This window comes from Plasmodium malariae (genome assembly GCF_900090045.1).
Source record: "Plasmodium malariae genome assembly, chromosome: 3".
Lineage (NCBI taxonomy): Eukaryota > Apicomplexa > Aconoidasida > Haemosporida > Plasmodiidae > Plasmodium > Plasmodium malariae.
Window position 1 is genome coordinate 830,231 of NC_041777.1, and position 18,884 is coordinate 849,114.

At 32.3% G+C, this 18,884-nt stretch overlaps 5 protein-coding genes across 5 annotated transcripts; 3 read left to right on the forward strand and 2 right to left on the reverse strand.

Moving 5' to 3' along the window:
• Positions 1–473: 473 nt before the first annotated feature.
• PmUG01_03026300 (conserved Plasmodium protein, unknown function) lies at positions 474–10,568 on the forward strand (the record flags this gene model as incomplete). The annotated part of the gene is made up of 1 exon (XM_029008895.1): positions 474–10,568. The coding sequence occupies one exon, from the start codon at positions 474–476 to the stop codon at positions 10,566–10,568; it is 10,095 nt and encodes a 3,364-aa protein (XP_028859477.1).
• Positions 10,569–11,837: 1,269 nt separating this feature from the next.
• On the forward strand, positions 11,838–12,963 carry CSL4 (exosome complex component CSL4, putative; the record flags this gene model as incomplete). The annotated part of the gene is made up of 2 exons (XM_029008897.1): positions 11,838–12,546; positions 12,863–12,963. The coding sequence occupies 2 exons, from the start codon at positions 11,838–11,840 to the stop codon at positions 12,961–12,963; spliced, it is 810 nt and encodes a 269-aa protein (XP_028859478.1).
• A 372-nt stretch (positions 12,964–13,335) lies between these two features.
• On the reverse strand, positions 13,336–14,355 carry PmUG01_03026500 (small subunit rRNA processing protein, putative; the record flags this gene model as incomplete). The annotated part of the gene is made up of 1 exon (XM_029008898.1): positions 13,336–14,355. The coding sequence occupies one exon, from the start codon at positions 14,353–14,355 to the stop codon at positions 13,336–13,338; it is 1,020 nt and encodes a 339-aa protein (XP_028859479.1).
• A 1,116-nt stretch (positions 14,356–15,471) lies between these two features.
• On the forward strand, positions 15,472–16,101 carry PmUG01_03026600 (conserved Plasmodium protein, unknown function; the record flags this gene model as incomplete). Its single annotated transcript, XM_029008899.1, has 2 exons — positions 15,472–15,702; positions 15,967–16,101. 2 exons carry the CDS (start codon positions 15,472–15,474, stop codon positions 16,099–16,101), a joined length of 366 nt encoding a protein of 121 aa, XP_028859480.1.
• Positions 16,102–16,697: 596 nt separating this feature from the next.
• On the reverse strand, positions 16,698–17,280 carry PmUG01_03026700 (conserved Plasmodium protein, unknown function; the record flags this gene model as incomplete). Its single annotated transcript, XM_029008900.1, has 2 exons — positions 16,698–16,929; positions 17,195–17,280. 2 exons carry the CDS (start codon positions 17,278–17,280, stop codon positions 16,698–16,700), a joined length of 318 nt encoding a protein of 105 aa, XP_028859481.1.
• Between the last annotated feature and the right edge of the window lie 1,604 nt (positions 17,281–18,884).

Consider the following 18,884-nt stretch of genomic DNA (forward strand, 5'->3'; position numbering starts at 1 on the left):
TGTGTTTACACTTATCTTTTCCTTTTCCATTCTCCTTTTTTTATGTCAGCGCATTCATTGCTGAGATTTCGTATGTTTGCCCTTTTTGTTTTGAGGGCTCTTTTTTTTTTTTATTCTGACCTTGTCAGGCGCCTTTTCATTTTGTGCATGGAAAATGTGCGCACAGGTATCACCTGCTTTTCCTGCTCAAGCTGCAAATGTGAGCAGCAGATTAGCAGGTAAGCAGGTTATCAGATAAATTGCTTACCAGTTCAGCCGCTTATCAGTTCAGCCGCTTATCAGTTCAGCTGCTTACCAGTTCAGCCGCTTATCAGTTCAGCTTCTTACCAATTCAGCTGCTTATCAGTTCAGCTGCTTATCAGTTCAGCTGCTTATCAGTTCAGCTGCTTAACATATTTGTATTTTTTTTTTTTTTTTTCGAGCTAATTTTTCCTTTTTTTTTAAATTTTTTTTTTTTTTTTTTTTGTGAAATAATGAATCATGTGAATTTGTGTGACTACGGGAAAGCAAAGGTTTACCTGTGGAAAACCGAAAAAACAAGCGAAAAATTATTTCATGAAATTTCGAATAAGATAAGAAGTTTGTATGAAAAAATAAACTACGATGATTTATTTCATCATTTATATAATTATATAAAATACATTAACGGAAGTAACAATGAATTGTTTTTACGATATGAAATGCCTGTATGTGGGTGTTCAATAAATAAAAACATACAACAAGAGGATTATTATTTTTTTAATATATTTAAAAATGCAAATTATGTAAAGAGGAATGGTAATCTTTCCATTCGTTATATCGATTTGACAGATAAAAATGTCAAAGTAGACAAGGTTAATTTTTTTTCAAATGTCTTTATGTCAATAGGAGTTCATGAGTTACATGAAGGGGATCTACTCCCGGGGAAGGCCGAGCCCTTGGCAAAAAGGGTACATAGAAAGAATAAACGGGAGAAAGAACTAGCACACAGGGGAGGGGGTAGAAGTGGGGAAAAGGAAGCGATCAAGAATAACGAGAATGCCAACATCAATAGTAACGAGAATGACGGAATGAACAATGACGAGGATGACGTGATGACTAATGACCACAGTGAGTGCTTTGCCCACATGAGTGACAAGATAATAAACTTGTTAAACTCGTACAATAATATATATTTCAGCAACAGCTGTGTGTTTATACAACGCGTATTAGTCATTCCGTCTTCCGACAAATACAATGATTTGATTATGTCAAAAATAATGGAAATGAACGAGAATTTCCTGTACACGAATAGAGGCGGTGGCATGAATCGAAGTAGTAACAACACGTTTGTCAATGTACCGAGGGGTGGTTCGAACCCGGTAAAGGGGATCGAAGAGGCGAAGAAGGTGAAGGGATATAAGATAGAAGAACATGCGACAAGGGGGTATAAGGAAGTGGAGTATACGGCAAAAGGGCATACAGCAGAGGATCACACGGAGGACCATATATCTAATATGGAGGATGATTTCCCTTTGAAGGGGAATTTGTCAATTTTGAAGAAATCGCCATACTACGAAGCGGAAAGCATGTCAGTATTTCGAAACATGGATTCTGGTTGTCCTTCCAAGGATTGGAATGCCAATGATATGGAGACCATCAATGAGAAGTATGATGGGAGGAGGAAGAACAGAAGGAATCTAAACAACAGTGAGAATGATAAAAGGAACAAGGAGTGCAATAAAAATATGGAGAGTATTAGGAGTATTCATAGTTTTAAATTGAACAAGAAGTATCCATCAAATTTTTTAAGGATGTTTGATACAAATATTTCTAAGAACTATAATTTCGTTAATGCAAATATGTATGGGAGGGATATGATTTCATCGGATGAATGCATTTTTGATTATTCACTTAGACGGAGTAGTGTCAAAAATAGTAAAGATGAATATAATAATAATGCTTATTTTCGTAATCATAATAGAATGTACATGAGTAATCTAAACTCAGCAGACTGTACGTCTAATTCAGATGCAAATGATAAAGGGAAAAAACAATCCATCGAGCATTTCTCTTTTATATGTAATAATTTCCATAATTTTAAAATCATCGTTTTTTTACCATCCATAGAAAAACATTTCAACATTCAATATAATAAATTTTTTCAAGCAATTATTTTAAATGTGTTTTACATCTTTATCTTCTTTCTATACGATCTGTTAACTAAGGAAAGTATATGGAAATACATGAACACACTAATTGAAAATATGAATTATCATCAAATCGTTAGGAGTACCAAGGTGGGCAGTGAAAGTATACTTGAAGAGAGGAAAAAAAAGGCGCATTATTATAATAGAAATAATAAATTAGAAAAAAAGACAAAATTAGGTAGGGGTAATAGGTTAGGTCTTCCATACAGACTAGGTGCACCAGTAGATCGACATAAAAGAACAGGAGTGAATCATCATTTTTTGGTCGATGAGGACGAGGAGAGATACTCACTTATTGAGGAAAAGACTTTTCAGTTGAACAAGAGTTACAGTAATAAAGATATAACAACGAAATTAAGTTCAAATGAACGTAAAAATAGTTTTGATAACAATATATATATAAATATAAAAAAATATTACAACGATGTGAAGACAAGCATATTAAATAGAACAAGTCAAATTGCTTCCAGGGAAGACGGCATATTGCATGAGGGTATTTACAAAACTTCGAAATGCAGCACGTATGAGGAGGGGAACAATCTTCGGAAGAGCAGCAACTACCGGGGGGATCAGGCCATCGCTGATGAGGGCAGGTATGCGGGGGATGATGATAACAAACGTTACAACTGCCGCACAGGGTGCGGTGGTGATGATGAAGTGGAGGGGGTGGAATGGAAGGCGGAATGGAAGGAGGAATGGAAGGAGGAATGGAAGGTGGAAGAGGAGGAGAAAGAGAAAGAGAAAGAAGAAGCGAAAGAGGAAGCGACAGAGGAAGAAAAATTAGAATACAACAAGGATGATGAAAAATATAACATTGGCGTAGCAGGATCCTCTGGGGGGGAAATGGACGAGACGGACGAGACAGACGAGATGGACGAGATGGACGAGATGGACGAGATGGACGAGATGGACGAGATGGTCGAGATGGACGAGATGGACGAGATGGTCGAGATGGACGAGATGGTCGAGATGGACTATGACGAGGAAGAGTCAGACCAAGAGGACGATGCAGATAACAGCTCGGGGAAAAAGTATGAAAGAGGAACATTGGTAGAAGCGGAAAAGGAAGAGGGAAGAAGAAGGGGCAGTAAGAGGAGTAGCCAGAGCGGTAGCAAGAGGAATAATAAGAAGAATAGCAAAGTGAAAAGGAGGAACAACGAAAGGAACAGTGAGGGGGAGGAATTTTCAAGGGGTCCACTTTCGGGGGAGGGGGTGGATGGAAAAACGAGGAGAAGGAGAAGAGTGTCGGAGGTAAAGAACTATGCATGTCGAACAAAAAAAAAAGAAGGAGATATATATTTGCTTTTGGGTAGTCCTCTTGATTCTCTGGAAATATATATGGATTGTTATGAAATAAGTAAGATGCAAGAGGATTATATATATGAAGGAAACATTATATTTTGCATTATTTTGTCTATATATTTATATATAGTCCAGAATTGGGGGCACTTCTGTAAATTGAACAATAATGAGAATTATCCTTTCAAATTTCCAGAAATAATAGATAATGTATTGTTACAAACATATGATAAGTTATTACCAAGTAAATATAGTAACTATACAAATTTTTTTTTCGATACGTCATATAGTGGTTCAACAAAGGAGAAACTGTACAATAATTATCATCATAATTTTCATTTTTCATTGTATAATACGGAATTAAATAATGATGGAACAGTAAGTGTAAGTAAAAATATTCATTCCTTTATACATTTATTAAATTATAGTGAAAGAGGAGAAGAAGATTTACCTCTAGGTGAAAATAGTAAAGACTGTTACTACTATTTTTTTAATGTGCTTATAAAACCTCATAATATATTATTATATCTAATTAGTTTTATAGAATACAAACTGAACGAAGTCCTATCAACCATACAAGCAGCTGCAATAGCATCGACATTAGAACCATCATACATGACTGTAACTACGTCCGTTAGTATTACTTCTACCTCTTCATCTGCATATGTACAAGAGCATTTTTGCGATTATTTGCTCTGTTATTTGAAATATTTATTAATGATAAAGAGAAAAAATCTTATATTTCATATTACTAGCAAATATTCACATGTAATAGAAAGGTTAAATCATCATTTATATATAAAATTTTATCTTGAATTATCACTTGTATATAAATATATTGGTGCCTTCAGAAAATTTTCTTTTACCATTTACATTCTATGTCTATGCTTTTTTGTTATTAAGAAATATTATGTATCTTATTTTCTTCTAAATAATGTTTTACCCTTTTTTAATTTACCACGAATACATCTAAACTTTAATTATAAAAAGGAATCAGAGGACGGAGAGATAGGAAAAAATCAGAATAATAGAAATACCATGGTCAGTGATATTATAACATCTCCTCCACTGGAAGATAATCTATCCATTTTTTATTCTTACATGAACAGTGTATTTGCTACCAGAGAGGACAAAATGAACGTCCCTATCCACTGGTTGAGGAAAGCCGAAGAGGCAAAAGACAAACTTGAAGCAGCTTCTAGAGATGGACCAAACGGAGTACAAAAAAACAATCGTTCGAATAGTGCACTACGCGGCATATGTGGAAGTAATCGAAGAAGTAACAGCGTGAATGAACCTTTTCCATTCGGGGGTAACGTGAACAATGATGATAGGATGCACAGCGGTGGGCGCACAGGGGGAATACCAAAGGATAGCACACCTAAAGGGGGGGTATACCCAAAGGAAATAGACTATGCAGAAGAGAAGTCAAAGTCAAATTTAAGCCGATCTCACTCGAGCAGCATCGTGGAAGGGGAGCAGGGACGAACACGCAGCCCGAGTACCATGGAGGTAGACGGGGAAGGCAGAAAAGACAGGAAAGACAAGATAGACAAGATAGACAAGAAAGACAAGAAAGACAAGATAGACAAGAAAGACAAGATAGACAAGATAGACAAGATAGACAAGATAGACAAGAATGACAAGATAGACAAGAAAGATAAGAAAGATAAGAAAGACAAGATAGACACACGAATAACACAACCCTTACAATGTGGCTATGCTAAGTGCCCCACTGAAGGTCGGGGGAAAGACTTGTACATGTACAGGATGCTAAAGAATTTGTCCAAATGCTCGTACTCGTATAGTCTGAAGAGGCTGTTAGATTTCTGCTCGCGAGAAATAAACAGTAAAAGCATTCTACATCTGAACAAACATGTGGGTAAACTACAGATTTATAAAAAAAATAAAAAAAAAAGCAATCCTTCCTTACAGTATGCAATTCTTTGTTTTTTAATTTCAGTGTTGAACGAAATAAATTTTGAAGAAGAATATGTTTTCTCGAATTTGTTAATGTTATTATTTTTGAATAAATATTTATCAAAAGAAAAGCAGAAAGAAATACTGTACACTATATATGAAACATTAAGTAAAAAAAAAAAGTATATATCTTTTCCTCCATTTATTACATTAATAATAGATGAGAAAAGAAAAAAAAAAAATCGAAATTATTTGAATAAATTAGATCAAAGAGGAGACAAACAGTTCAACGATATGATATGGGATTTCTCTTCCTCTGATTCGTTATCTACACACTCATATGATATTTCATCCTCTGTTTCGTCTACATCATCCGATGTATTAGTACCCTTGTCACATATGGACTCTCGAAAGAAGTCATTAAATGAAGAACGTATAGCTAAACAGAAGATGTTGTTTAGAAAAAGGAAGGAAGATTTTGAAAAAGAAAATAAATTGCACTTTTTGTGTGGATTCACAGAAGGAAGGTGTTCCTCATTACCAGTGTTAGTGAACATCGCTTATGCTAACGTGAGTCATAACGATGAAAAGGTATTCAAGAAGGTTGAACCAACAAATGGGGGAGAGGAAGGAGTGGGTGTGAGGGAGGAAGAGAACGAGAATGGGATTGATCAGGAAGATAAGCACGGTGATGGAAATCATCGTAGCAATCATTATGATAATCAGGACGAGCTAACCCCGAACAGGTACAAAGATGTTTTCAAGTATAACCCATTTAACGAAAAAGAGAAAAATATAAGAATTCAAAATATGTGTGCTGTGAATGAAATAAAGAATGTCGTTGTAACGCTAAAAAACATCTTATCAGTTAATCTAGTTTTAAATAATGTAACTATAATATCGTCAGGGGTAGCTATCGAAAATTATCCAACAAGTATAATACTTTTAGCAAAAAAAAAAAATCGTTTAACCAACGTGCAACTAGCTTTTAAACCAAAAGAAACCGGGATGCTCTTCCTTCTTGGCATTTCATACTGCATCAGCTACTTACATTTTGACCAGTACCTTTTGTACGATACCTCCATTTTGCGTAAATTTTTTATGGATCAAGATTTTTTTCGGCACTACGGAAAAGGGGATTTCCAGGGGGAGATGGAAAAATGCCCTGACCATGTTCAGGACGGATCAATGGCGGGAGGAGGACTTCCCGAAGTGAGCGAGGTAATAGGGGAGAAGAATGACCCGGAGAAGGGCACCACCAATAACGCTTCTAATTATGCTTATAATAATGCTTCTATTTATGCTTCTATTTACGCTTCTAATTACGCATCTAATTACGCATCTAATTACGCATCTAATTACGTATCTAATTACGAATCTAATTACGAATCTAATTACGCATCTAATTACGCTTCGAGTATCGCTCCGGGTAGCGGCGCGCGTGAGGCCAAGCAGTACCCTCCCTATTCAAATGGTCAATGTGAGGGTGAGCAGGGAAAAGGAAATTCAGACCACGGTGCAAGTAAAAGAACGCTGCAGAACAAAATAAAATTGTTGAATTACGTTTTCAAGTTGTCCAACATATGTTCAGTATTTGTTATAGACAATTATTTTGCCCTGAAATCAGAGATAAAACTTTTTAATTTTAGTAAGTACATCGACATTGAGCCTTTGCTTAATGACAAATCGTATTTGAAAAAGTTTTGTGTAACTTCTATGGGAGTGAACGAGGCGGAGTGTAGAGCGAAAGGTAGAGATGGGAGCAGTGATAAGTGTATAAGTGGAAGTAGTGACAACTGCAGAGATGGGGGTAGCATGATAAGCGGAGTGAAGGGCGAACGAGAAGCTTCCCAAAAAGACAGTGAAGAAGAAACATGGATCAACAAACAGAGCAATGAGGGGAAAAGGAATCAACATGATAAGAGTGCAGATAATATGTGTGGTAGTGACAGAATCCTAGGAAAAAATCATACGAATTGTGAGAACCATGTAAGAAATGTATGCAATGTGAACGATGCACGCAATGTGAGTAGCTGTGTTGATAAAGTAAGCTATGAGGGTACTAATGAAGCGGTGAAAGGGGGGGAACCGAAGTCCCTTTGGATGAGTGAAAGAAAAAGAGATAAAGAGAAGAGCCCCCCTTTAAATTATGCTTTTCAGAAAGGTCGTACTCACTATAAAAGAGAGTTCTTTATAAATGAAAATGCTCAGGAGTTGTCGGAACCCCTTTCCCCCTCAGCATTGTCATCCAAGTCAACCTTATCCTTATCCATCTCATCGACACTAGAATCGCCGATATCGTCAGATGCACCATCAGAAATAGCATCTCTGTTACCAGCTGAGTCTTTTTCTTGTGTAACGGACGAGAGGATGATCCAAGGAGGATCATTAAAAAATGGACAGTTACAGAAGGAGCCATTCGTGAATGTGGATAAACCGGACGGGTATTACTACGATATGAAGGGGAAGCAAAAGGGTAAAAGTACAGGTAAAAGTACAGGTAAGAGTACAGGTAAGAGTACAGGTAAGAGTACAGGTAAGAGTGAATATAAAAGTAGGAGTAACTGTAAAAGAAAGAACAATGACAAAGGAGGTGGCATAAACAATGGAAGGAGTTGTTCCAGTGTTAAGGAAATTAGGGATGACGTGAATGATAACCACTATTTTTCCAGTGATGTACGATATTCCGAGTTATTAGAAGGAGAAATAAAATTCTTATGTCTAATTTTAGAAAATGTAAGTAATGTAAACATAAATTATGTAAACATTAAAGTGGTGTATAGGAACAGAGAACTGGGAGATTATTTTATAAAATTTTATTTTGACAAATCGTTTTATATAAAAAATAAATACGAAAATAGCAAGGAACATATCGTAAAGGTAGCTGAAGGAGATACATTAAAGGTTATGAAGAATTGCTCTCTTTATATTCCTATAAGGTGTATAGGATCAATTTTAATAAATGAGTGTGATGTTAATATTATTTATTCGACTTACAAGAATAGTCTTTATTACTCTGTGCAAAAGTTGAATCTAAAAATGAATGTTCGTAGAAATATAATAATTGAGCATATGTATTACTTTCCATATGTTAGTTTTAATTATAGGGATATACTTAACCAGCTGTTGAACACCAACTATTACAGCTCAGACGCCTTTCGCAGGTTGGCCATGGTTAAGGGGGTAAGCGATGACATAAGTGGTAGCGGGGGTGCGACTACTTCTGCTGCTGCTGCTGCTGCTGCTACTGCTACTGCTGCTACCGCTGCTACTGCTACCGCTGCTACTGCTACCGCTGCTACTGCTACCACTGCTACTGCTACCACTGCTACTGCTACCACTGCTACCGCTACTACCGCTACTACTACCGCTGCTACTGCTTCATCCCCTTTTGCTAATAACAGTGAACAGGCAATATACGATATAAGCTACCTAAGAGGAAGAAGCCTTGAGTATAAAGATATCAATATAGAGAACTACTTTGAAACGGATAAGGCACGCAAGGACAGTGCCGCTGGTGCTAGGTGTTACCCTGAGAAGCGTTACACAGATAAGGCAAGATTAAGTTCAGCAAGTAGGAGGAGAAGCACTCATAGTAATGCAAACAGTGCTAGGTGTGTTACCATGGGGAGTGAACTTGTGGGTATATACAAGCTCCTGAGTAACACTAGCAAATTTGACGTGTCCGATAACTTCAGAATGATTGAAAAATTGTATGAGTATAATGAAAACCTAAACATATGTACGGATCACAAATACATATTCCTCGAATTGTACATAAAAAATTATAGTGGTTATGTTAATTATTGTAAAACGAAAAAATTAAAAAGACGACCAATGTGTATTGTTGATAAGGAAAATAATTCAAGTAAGTGGGTTTTATGGTTTAAAAGAATAAAAAGAAAAAAAAATATAGTTTTTAAAAATGAAGAAGAAATAATAAAGTACTTCTTACAATATCTTGATATATATGTTTATTTGACTTATTCCAGACATAAAAAGGTAGGAATCTTAAGTGTATACAGTTCTTACTTGAATAGTATACATATACACAAAAAAAAAATAAGCGATTTTTTTTTTAATCTTAAAAAGGACAATAAGTCACACGAGAAGGAGGCACACGATACTAATGATGAAGTAGACAAACAACAATATGATGAATATAATGAGGAAAATAAAATTTCACGTTCTTTGTATGCGAATGATAAAAAGAAATACAAAAGAAATAGATCTCCTCGATTTCGTAATCACTACAAGAGAGAAACATTTTTTTGCTCCAATACATTGAATTTCCCAACAAGTTTTCTAAACAATGAAGATAAAAAGAGGACCTGTGAGCAAAGAACACTAGGAGGGAAGCAGGATGAGGTTCTGGAAAACAAGAGCAACGCATCGTCCAGGAATTTCACCATAGGACATATTGGGGCATATTTGAAAAGGAGCCACTGGGGGAGTGATGATGAAGAGGAGCAAAATAGCGATGAAGACGAAGACTACAATGATCATTACGATCGTTGTGATGATCGTTGTGATGATCGTTGTGATGATCGTTGTGATGATCGTTGTGATGATCGTTGTGATGATCGAAGTGATGAGTACCAAGGTGATAACCATGATGACCAGCCTGATGGAACGTACAAAGAGTCGCATCCCTTGCAACCAAGTATGAACAAATTATTCCAGAAAAACATCGTAAATGATATGTTTTACCCATACGTACTACTACGACCGAAGTTCTATAACTGCAAAAAGAGAAATAGTGTTATAATACCCAAGTGCTCAAAAACGTTGGACTTTTCGAATTTAAAAAAAATTGGAATAAAAAAGAAATACTTTGAATCCAATGTTAATGATTTTTTTTTTGTTAAAATCTCGATAAAGAATTTATCTTCTATTGACTTAGGCGAATATACTCTTTTAATCTTCCCTTCTAACTTAAATTGTATAAAAATTATTGGAAAATTAGATAAGCATGGCTTTTTAGGGGAGCAAACTGTTCCGTTATGTCCTTTGAACAAACACAATAAAGCAAAATATAGAAAAAAAGACTCCTACCTTTTGCACTCCTTTAAGGTCTATTCAATGTTTCCAGGAAAGGTATTCTTTTATATATCCATATATTTCCACGCCATCCACACACTGTTATTTCATCATGAGCCAGTACTGGTAACTATAGTTTAGCATTGGAAGCAGCTTATCATTGTAACAGTAATGGAGAGGAGGGTGTGTGTGTGTGTGTGTGGAGAGAAGCCAAGATCCAGCGAGTAGTACGTTCACGGGGCGTATGTAATCGATTATCTTAGTATCAACCAATACTCTTGCGGTTTGCAGGCCATTTTTTGTTCCACGTATGCGAACTTTTTTTTTTTTTTTTTTTTTTTTTTTGCTTTACTTATGTAACTTCAATTTTCCCTTTATTTTTTGCGCCTCTTTTTGCTTAACATCATTTGAGTTTATCATGCATTAAAACCCCACCTGTTACGAAGTGTAAATGGGTTTGTTATGACCCATATGAAGCGTTCACATTTGCATGGACATTGGCACGGACTTTTACTTTTTGTTCCAATACCATTTGTTAGCACTTTGTTCCTTGTTAATACTCCTTAACTCGTTTTTAAAATTTGCCAATTCTGTCAAACCTTTTTTGTGCTTTTTTGTTTTTTCATTTTTTTTAAACTCTTTCATTTTAAGCCTGTGCCAAAATGGCTCAACGTGAACATGGATGAAAAAAAAAAAAAAAAAAAAAAAATATTAAAATAAGTAAGAGTAATAAAATAAACAAAATAGTAATAAAATAGAAATGATAAATAATTGTAAAAAAAGAATGCAAAAACTAAAAATAAGAATGATAGATAAATATAAAGCACCGCTTTAAACGTTTACTTAAAGTGAAAATCAGAATATTTTTCATGCTTTTTGAAAAAACGACAATCGCCAGCACGTGTTTTAAGTGAAAATTGATCTTATGGGGATGTACATATAATACATAAAAGTATTCTGTATATGTATAAATTGAAAAAAAGGAAAAAAATAAAAAATAAAAATACGGCAAATACTGTAAATACGGTAAAAATAGCAGAACATTTGACACTTGACTGAGCGAAGTTGATAAAGCATCATTTGGAAAAAATCAACGTACAAATAAATTAAATAAAGAAGGCGGAGGAGGGAACAAGAGAAGACACAATTGGGCACAAACCGCTTTCGTATGCAATAAAATAAAAATAGAATAAAAATAAAATAAAAATAGAATAAAAATAAAATAAAAATAGAATAAAAATAGAATAAAAATAAAATAAAATAAAATAAAAATAAAATAAAATAAAAATAGAATAAAAATAAAATAAAAATAGAATAAAAATAGAATAAAAATAAAATAAAAATAAAAATAAAAATAAAATTAAATTAAAAATAAAATAAAAATAAAGTAAAAAACAAAGTAAATATGCCATGGATGACACCATAGTATTACCAGGTGAAGTAATAGGCAGCTCTTTGGACTATATATGTGGTGAGAACACCTATGTGTTGAATAATGAAATAAGGTCAGCTATATTGGGTAAAAAAAGTATTACTACTCTTGCTGCTACTACTACTACTACTGCTACTACTGCTACTACTGCTACTACTGCTACTACTGCTACTACTGCTGCTACTACTACTGCTGCTACTACTACTGCTGCTACTACTACTGCTGCTACTACTACTGCTGCTACTACTACTGCTACTACTACTGCTGCTACTACTACTGCTGCTACTACTACTACTGCTACTACTGCTACTGCTACTACTGCTACTACTACTACTGATGATAATAATGGTGAACATAAAAAGGTAATTAGTGTCGACAATGTAAAACATTTTGTCGCTCTTCCAAAAGTAGGGGATGTTGTAATATGTAAAATTTATAGAGTAACGTTTAATATAATATATTGTCATATTATACTGTCAAATAATAAACCTTTGAAAAATTCATTTAAAGGGTATATAAACAAAAGTGATATACATATATATGAAGGAGAGCTTGGTGATAACTTTGACTGCTTTAAACAAGGGGATATTATAAAAGCTAAGGTTTTGTCAATCGGTCAGCATTCTTCCTATAAATTATGTACAGTTGGATCAGATTTGGGTGTTATAATAGCTTTAAGTGACAAAGGTTAGTAGAGAGGAAAAACTTGTACAAATAATATTTAGTGTTTATGTATACACAAAAATTTGTAAATACATATGCAACACGTAGAATAATTTACATACATTATTTTTATCCTTTGAACGTAACCCTTCTCCACACATTTGTTATTATATTGTGCGTATTTTAATGTATGTATGAACGAAAGTTCTATGTTAAGATTGGTGGTTACGTTGAAATGGCGTTCCATTTTTATGTATATTTTTATGCACATCTTTGTGCCCCCTCTTATACCCATTTTTATGCACATTTTTTTTTTCCCCCATTTTTATGAACAATGCAGGTGATATATTAAAACCCGTGGCATGGAACTTGATGATCAATGTGAATGACATGAGTTTTGAACAAAGGAAAGTGTCGAACGATTTTTCTGTTCCCATATAATATGAATTAAAATTTATCCTATTAATTCTTGTATATATGTATATTATAGAAAAGCATTTGTCTGATAAATGGTATACAAACACGTGTGCATTATTTTTTTTGTTTGTTCCTTTTGTTTGATGTGTACTTTTTTTTTTTTTTTTTTTTTTTACCTTTTTTATTCCACGTTATGCTTGTCTTAAATGCATGGGGTAGTTACATAGAGAGAAGGGGGGGGAAGCAGGAAAACAGTTAAGCGGAACATAAAAAAAGAAGAAGCAAATATATGTAAAAAAAAAAAAAAGTTTCAAACAAAAATAAAAATAAAAAAGTACCACATTAAACTACGAAAAAAGAAAAGAAAAATGAAAAAAAAATTGTGCAAATCTAGTTTCACATTAACAACTTCAAAAGGTCAGGCGAAATTGCGCTGTCTTTATTTTTACTATTTCGTTCATTTATACTATTTCGTTCATTTATACTGTTTCGTTCATTTTTACTGTTTCGTTCATTTATACTGTTTCGTTCATTTATACTGTTTCGTTCATTTTTACTGTTTCGTTCATTTATACTGTTTCGTTCATTTATACTGTTTCGTTCATTTTTGCCATTTATTTTATTTTTTTTTTTATTTTCCTCGTCCGCCAATAGCTGTTCTTTTGCGGCCTCTCTCGTCTCATATGCTCCAGCTGTCCATTGATCTTCTTTTATAGTTACAAAGTTTAATCTGTTCATGCTCTTTTTGAGGTATATATATTTTTTCTTTTTTTTATCAATCACCCTAGTCCTCCCCACGCTTGCTACTTCTTCGCTGTTATGGACTTTGTCCGATTCGTTAATTTTTTCTAAATAATCTTCATAAGTTTTGTACATAATTTTTAAAGAATGTTTGAGTTTTTCTTTTCTTGAAATATTTCTATATAACACAGAAGAGACCAAATTACTCCACGTAAAATGCTTCAAATATTTAATATGCCAAAACTTTTCTCTTAATAAATTTTTTCTCTTTTTTCCTCCAATCATTTGATTATTTAATAACCTTTCAACCTTTTTGGCATCTTTTTTATCGAAAAATTCGATGTACCCATCATGATACTTTACTCGTTTGTTACGTGTTTCAGTATTCACAATGTTAATCTCTTCATCTTTTATTTTATTTAAATGTATTTTATCAACTGAACCATATTTACTAAAAATTTCTCGAATTTTCGAAACGTTCAAGCCTACAGGTATATGTGATAGATATACAATTCCTTTTTTGGATTCTTCCTTTTTTTCTCTTTGCCATATGCTGTCGTTGAACTGAAATCTTTCGTCCTCAACAATATTGCTGCTTAATCTTGCAAAGTCTTCAACGGCATCTGCTTTTTCAATTACCTCAGCATGGGACTTTTCCGGGTAACGCGTCTTCATTTTACCATCCCGCACAACTTCGTTAAGTTAAGCTTCGTCACGTCACGTTACCCTATGTTTTGTTACTATTCGTTTTCGCTTCTTTCTTTTTTTTTTTTTATTTTCTTACATTATCTTCCCTTTAAATTTTCATTCATTGCACTGTTCGAGAAAAAAAAAGAAGAAAAAATAATATTTCCGAAACGGAAATTATTTCCCTTTTTTTTGGTACTTTTATGAGTTTATCTTTTTGTACTACTATTTGTTTTTGTATTTGTTTTTGTTTTTGTATTTGTATTTGTATTTGCAATTGCATTTGCATTTGAATTTATATATGCAATTATATATGCATTTGTACATGCATTTGTACATGAATTTGTAAATGCATTTGTACATGAATTTGTAAATGCATTTGTTCATGTATTTGTATTTCTATTTGTATTTATTTTTCCTTCTCTTTTATTTTATTTTCTTTTATTTTTGATACTTTGAATGCTTACATAAATGTTTATTTAATTTTTACCATTTATTCAATTTATTAGTCCCGATATTTTTCATTCTTAAAATTTCACTTTAGCACCTTTTGTCATGTTGCTTTTTTTTTGCAACAGCAGTAGAAAAGCGTTTTAATATAATGGCAATGCATTCAACTGAATTGAACTTAATTGAACTGAATTGAACTAAATTCAATTAAATTCAATTAAATACATTGCCATTATATCATATTACATTCCATTCCTCTCAATTGAGTTTTATTTTATTTTATTTTATTTTTTTTTTGGCTATTCAGCTGTTCGAATGGAAAAATAGAGAATTTTTTAAGATGATAATATTCCTTAAAAATATAAGGTCATTTTTTCTATTACACAAAAGCAATAATCATTTTATTACCAAGCAGTATTAACCTATTTTCCCTTACTATTTTTTTTTTTGCTCATTCAAAGAGTAGAGTGCCTTTACAACGCCATTTTTTATTTCCATTTTCGACATTACCGTTCAGGTTGATAAGGAGTGTATATATATATATATATATATGTACTTATGTATATATGTACTTATATATATATGTATATTTGTATGTATAAATGCCATTGCACATACCTAATTGACCATATCACGTTTTCAAAACTCAAGAGAATGGAAAATACACAGTATTATAACAGACTTGTGGAGCTAAATTTACTAGCAGAAGGTATTTTTTGTAAAAACAAGCAGCTATTGTTAATCGATAATAATTTGAATGGTGTGAGAACAACCAAGGGTGGATATAGGAGAAAGGAAATTACGAAAAATGTCGGGAAACTAAGCACCTACAGTAATTTATTTTTGTCACTAAATAAAAGCCAAATTAATGATTATTTAGATAATGTATGGAAAAAAAAAAAAAAAAAAAAATTATGAATATGGGAATAAATTTATGCAAACTGTATTCTATATATTCTGACTTGTTCATAAAAATAGCAGTTTTGCACACACGTACCCACAAACAAAAGAAAATAAAAAAAAAAAAAAAAAAAAAAAAACACTGTAAAGCAGTTTTTTTCACACTTACCTGGTTTTATATATGCATTTGCAACACATATATTTACTTAAATTTTCCACATGCTCGTTCACTTTATTTTGTAAATGTAGGTGGAGAAACTTCTATCGGAAAAGAGGGACAAAGTAAGAGACAAGCGAAAATTGCTCATTAATGAACTGGTAAAGCTAAACCCGAGTGTGACTGAAATACCCCTAGAGGAAGCTAAGTTTTTACTAAGACATTAAATTGTTTATTTTTGATCATGGTTTTTGTATAATATATTTAGGCACATTCTAAAGAAGATACGGATGGGCATAATTTTCGTTTTTCAACAAGCGAATTCAAAGAAAAAAAGAAAAAAATAAAGAAAAGAAAAGAAAGAAAAGAAAGAAAAGAAAAGAAAAAAAAGAAAAGAAAGAAAAGAAAAGAAAAAAAAGAAAAGAAAGAAAAACTCTGAAAAAGTAAAACAGTAACAAAGATATAAAACAACATTGCGTAAAATGGGGTTACGCAAAACGACGAACAAGGGACAATTATGAGATAGTGAATTTTGTTAAAATGAAGTAAAGCTGTAATTTGTAATTTCTCAATTTATTTTAAATGATATATTTAAAGAATGAAAGAATGTTTACATATATGTACAATGTATTCTATGTGTACAATATGTTATTATGTATTTCCGGAATTTGTTTCCTCCGGTGGTGTAATTTAAACTACTTCATTTTTGGTATTAATTCTTACTTCAATATTTACTTCAGTTTTTGCTTCAGTTTTAGCATTAATTTTTTTTTTTTTCATTTCATAAATCGGCTCTTCGCTGCATTACGAAAGGGAATAAAACCTAAGTTTCACGTTCATTGTTTGCCTTATAAGATTCTTTGTTTTCAGTAACCCAATATTTTGTATCATCGTCCTGATAAAAAATAATTTTTTTATCAGAGTTGTTTTTTAAACATTTTCTCTTCATATTTTTATACTTCTCTTCCATTTTACATGTTGGGTATTCTGTCATATAAAATTCGCGCATTTTATTATAATTCTGTATGTAACACTCGTCATTTTGAATATCATACCTACAATGTTAAATGGGCAAACAGTGAGACAAAATAAGTGAAAATGGTATAGGAACGTACAGCAAAAAGTTAATGAGAGGAATAATGTCAAAAAGGGAAAAAAAAAAAAAAAGAATGTTACAAGCAGAGATTAATTCATATGGTTTTAGACACATATATAAACGTGCACAAGTGCATGCATACGTACATGCCTACGTACATGTGTACTTAAATACACTCCGTAAAAACATTTTATATTATATGACACAAATGTCAAATTGCTTACCATCCGGACACATGAACTTTAGGGTTGTAACATCGGGTTCTTGCATAGTCTGAATACGCGTCCTTGAATTTATTAAGCCTCGACATTTTTCGGAAAACTTTAGAAAATATATAGCACTATATTGATTTAGTTATGTCCATATGTAAGGGGTTCTCGCAAAAATTATGATCACCTGTACTATTTTTAAGAGGAAAAACTGTTTTGTTTTTTAAAAAGACGAGCGGAAGAAACTCATATATATATATATATATATATATATATATATATGCAAATTTCCAGTTACATTAAGAAAAAGCGCACATTACGACTTTTATCACCTTCGTCCCGAGGGTAGTATGTTATGTTATACCTTTTTAGCAGGGTAATAGGACAGTTGTTTTTATTTTGTATAATTCGTTTATTTTGTTTGTTTTGTTTGTAATTTTTTTTTTTTTTTTTTGTTTATATTGCTTATTTTGTGTATTTTATTTTATTTTTTTATCTGTTCATTTTGCTTATTTCATTTATTTTGTTATACTGTGTTATATTGTACTGAATTATATTGTACTGTATTATACTGTGTCATGTATTTTTTTTTTTGATGTTTATTTTTCCTTTTAATGCATGGCTTACCTTACGGCAATAAATAGCTAAACTATTTGAGGAATATAATTCAGACTGCCTTATGTGCACATGTATATATTAATAATGTCTACAATTTTTATATGGTACTTGTAAGTTTTGTAGAAAATAATTCTAGTAATCATTTTGTAAAACCCAAATAATGGTAAACAATATGGTGCAAATAAAACGATATTTTTGCAATTCTAGTTCACAAGAACTGTTCTAGTAAATTTTTGTACCATCTTATGCACCTTTTTTTTTTTTTATATGACATGTTCATACTTTATTTTAATTTTTTTTTTTTTTTTCAGCGCGTTTATGTGTACCTTCTAAGATTAAGTGAATTAAAAAAAAAAAAAAAAAAAAAAAATATGAACAAAAAATATACATTGTATATGCATTAAATACACACACACAAACATATATATATATATATATATATATATATATATATATATATATATATATTTATATGTAAACATATTTATGTAGGGGGGGAAAATAAAAAGTGTAAGATGGAAAAACGTCAAATGAAATGTCTATAATCATTTATGCAATACCAGTTATTACTATTTCGTGAAAATACGTATATGTACAGATAGCCCATTGTCATGAAAATCTGCTATAAAGTAAGGGTCTCTTGTACAAAATAAGTGTATTCCTTTTTATCTATTTTGGAAATCCGCATCCTGTTTTATTTCATAAGTGGTGCCATGTTGCATCCATATTCATGTGTATATCTCATTTCGTGTTGTAATGTAAATGTACTATACTGTACTGTGTTATATTTATTTATTTATTTTATTTACTTTTTTTTTTTTTTTTAACCTTAACCGTTCATGCAAAAAAAAAAAAAAAAAAAAAAAAAAGGGATGCAAATTAAAAGGGCTTTTAAATTGAGTTTATTGTGAGAGTATTCATTTTGAGTAACTTTAACACGAAACAGTAAAAAATGACACATTTGAGAATGTGGAGTTAGTAACGTGCACACATTAAAAAAAATGAAAAAAGCGTAAAATAAGCCAAAAATATATTCAACATAAATACATAGTAAATGATAAATAATTGCAGAATAAACGCTAAGTAA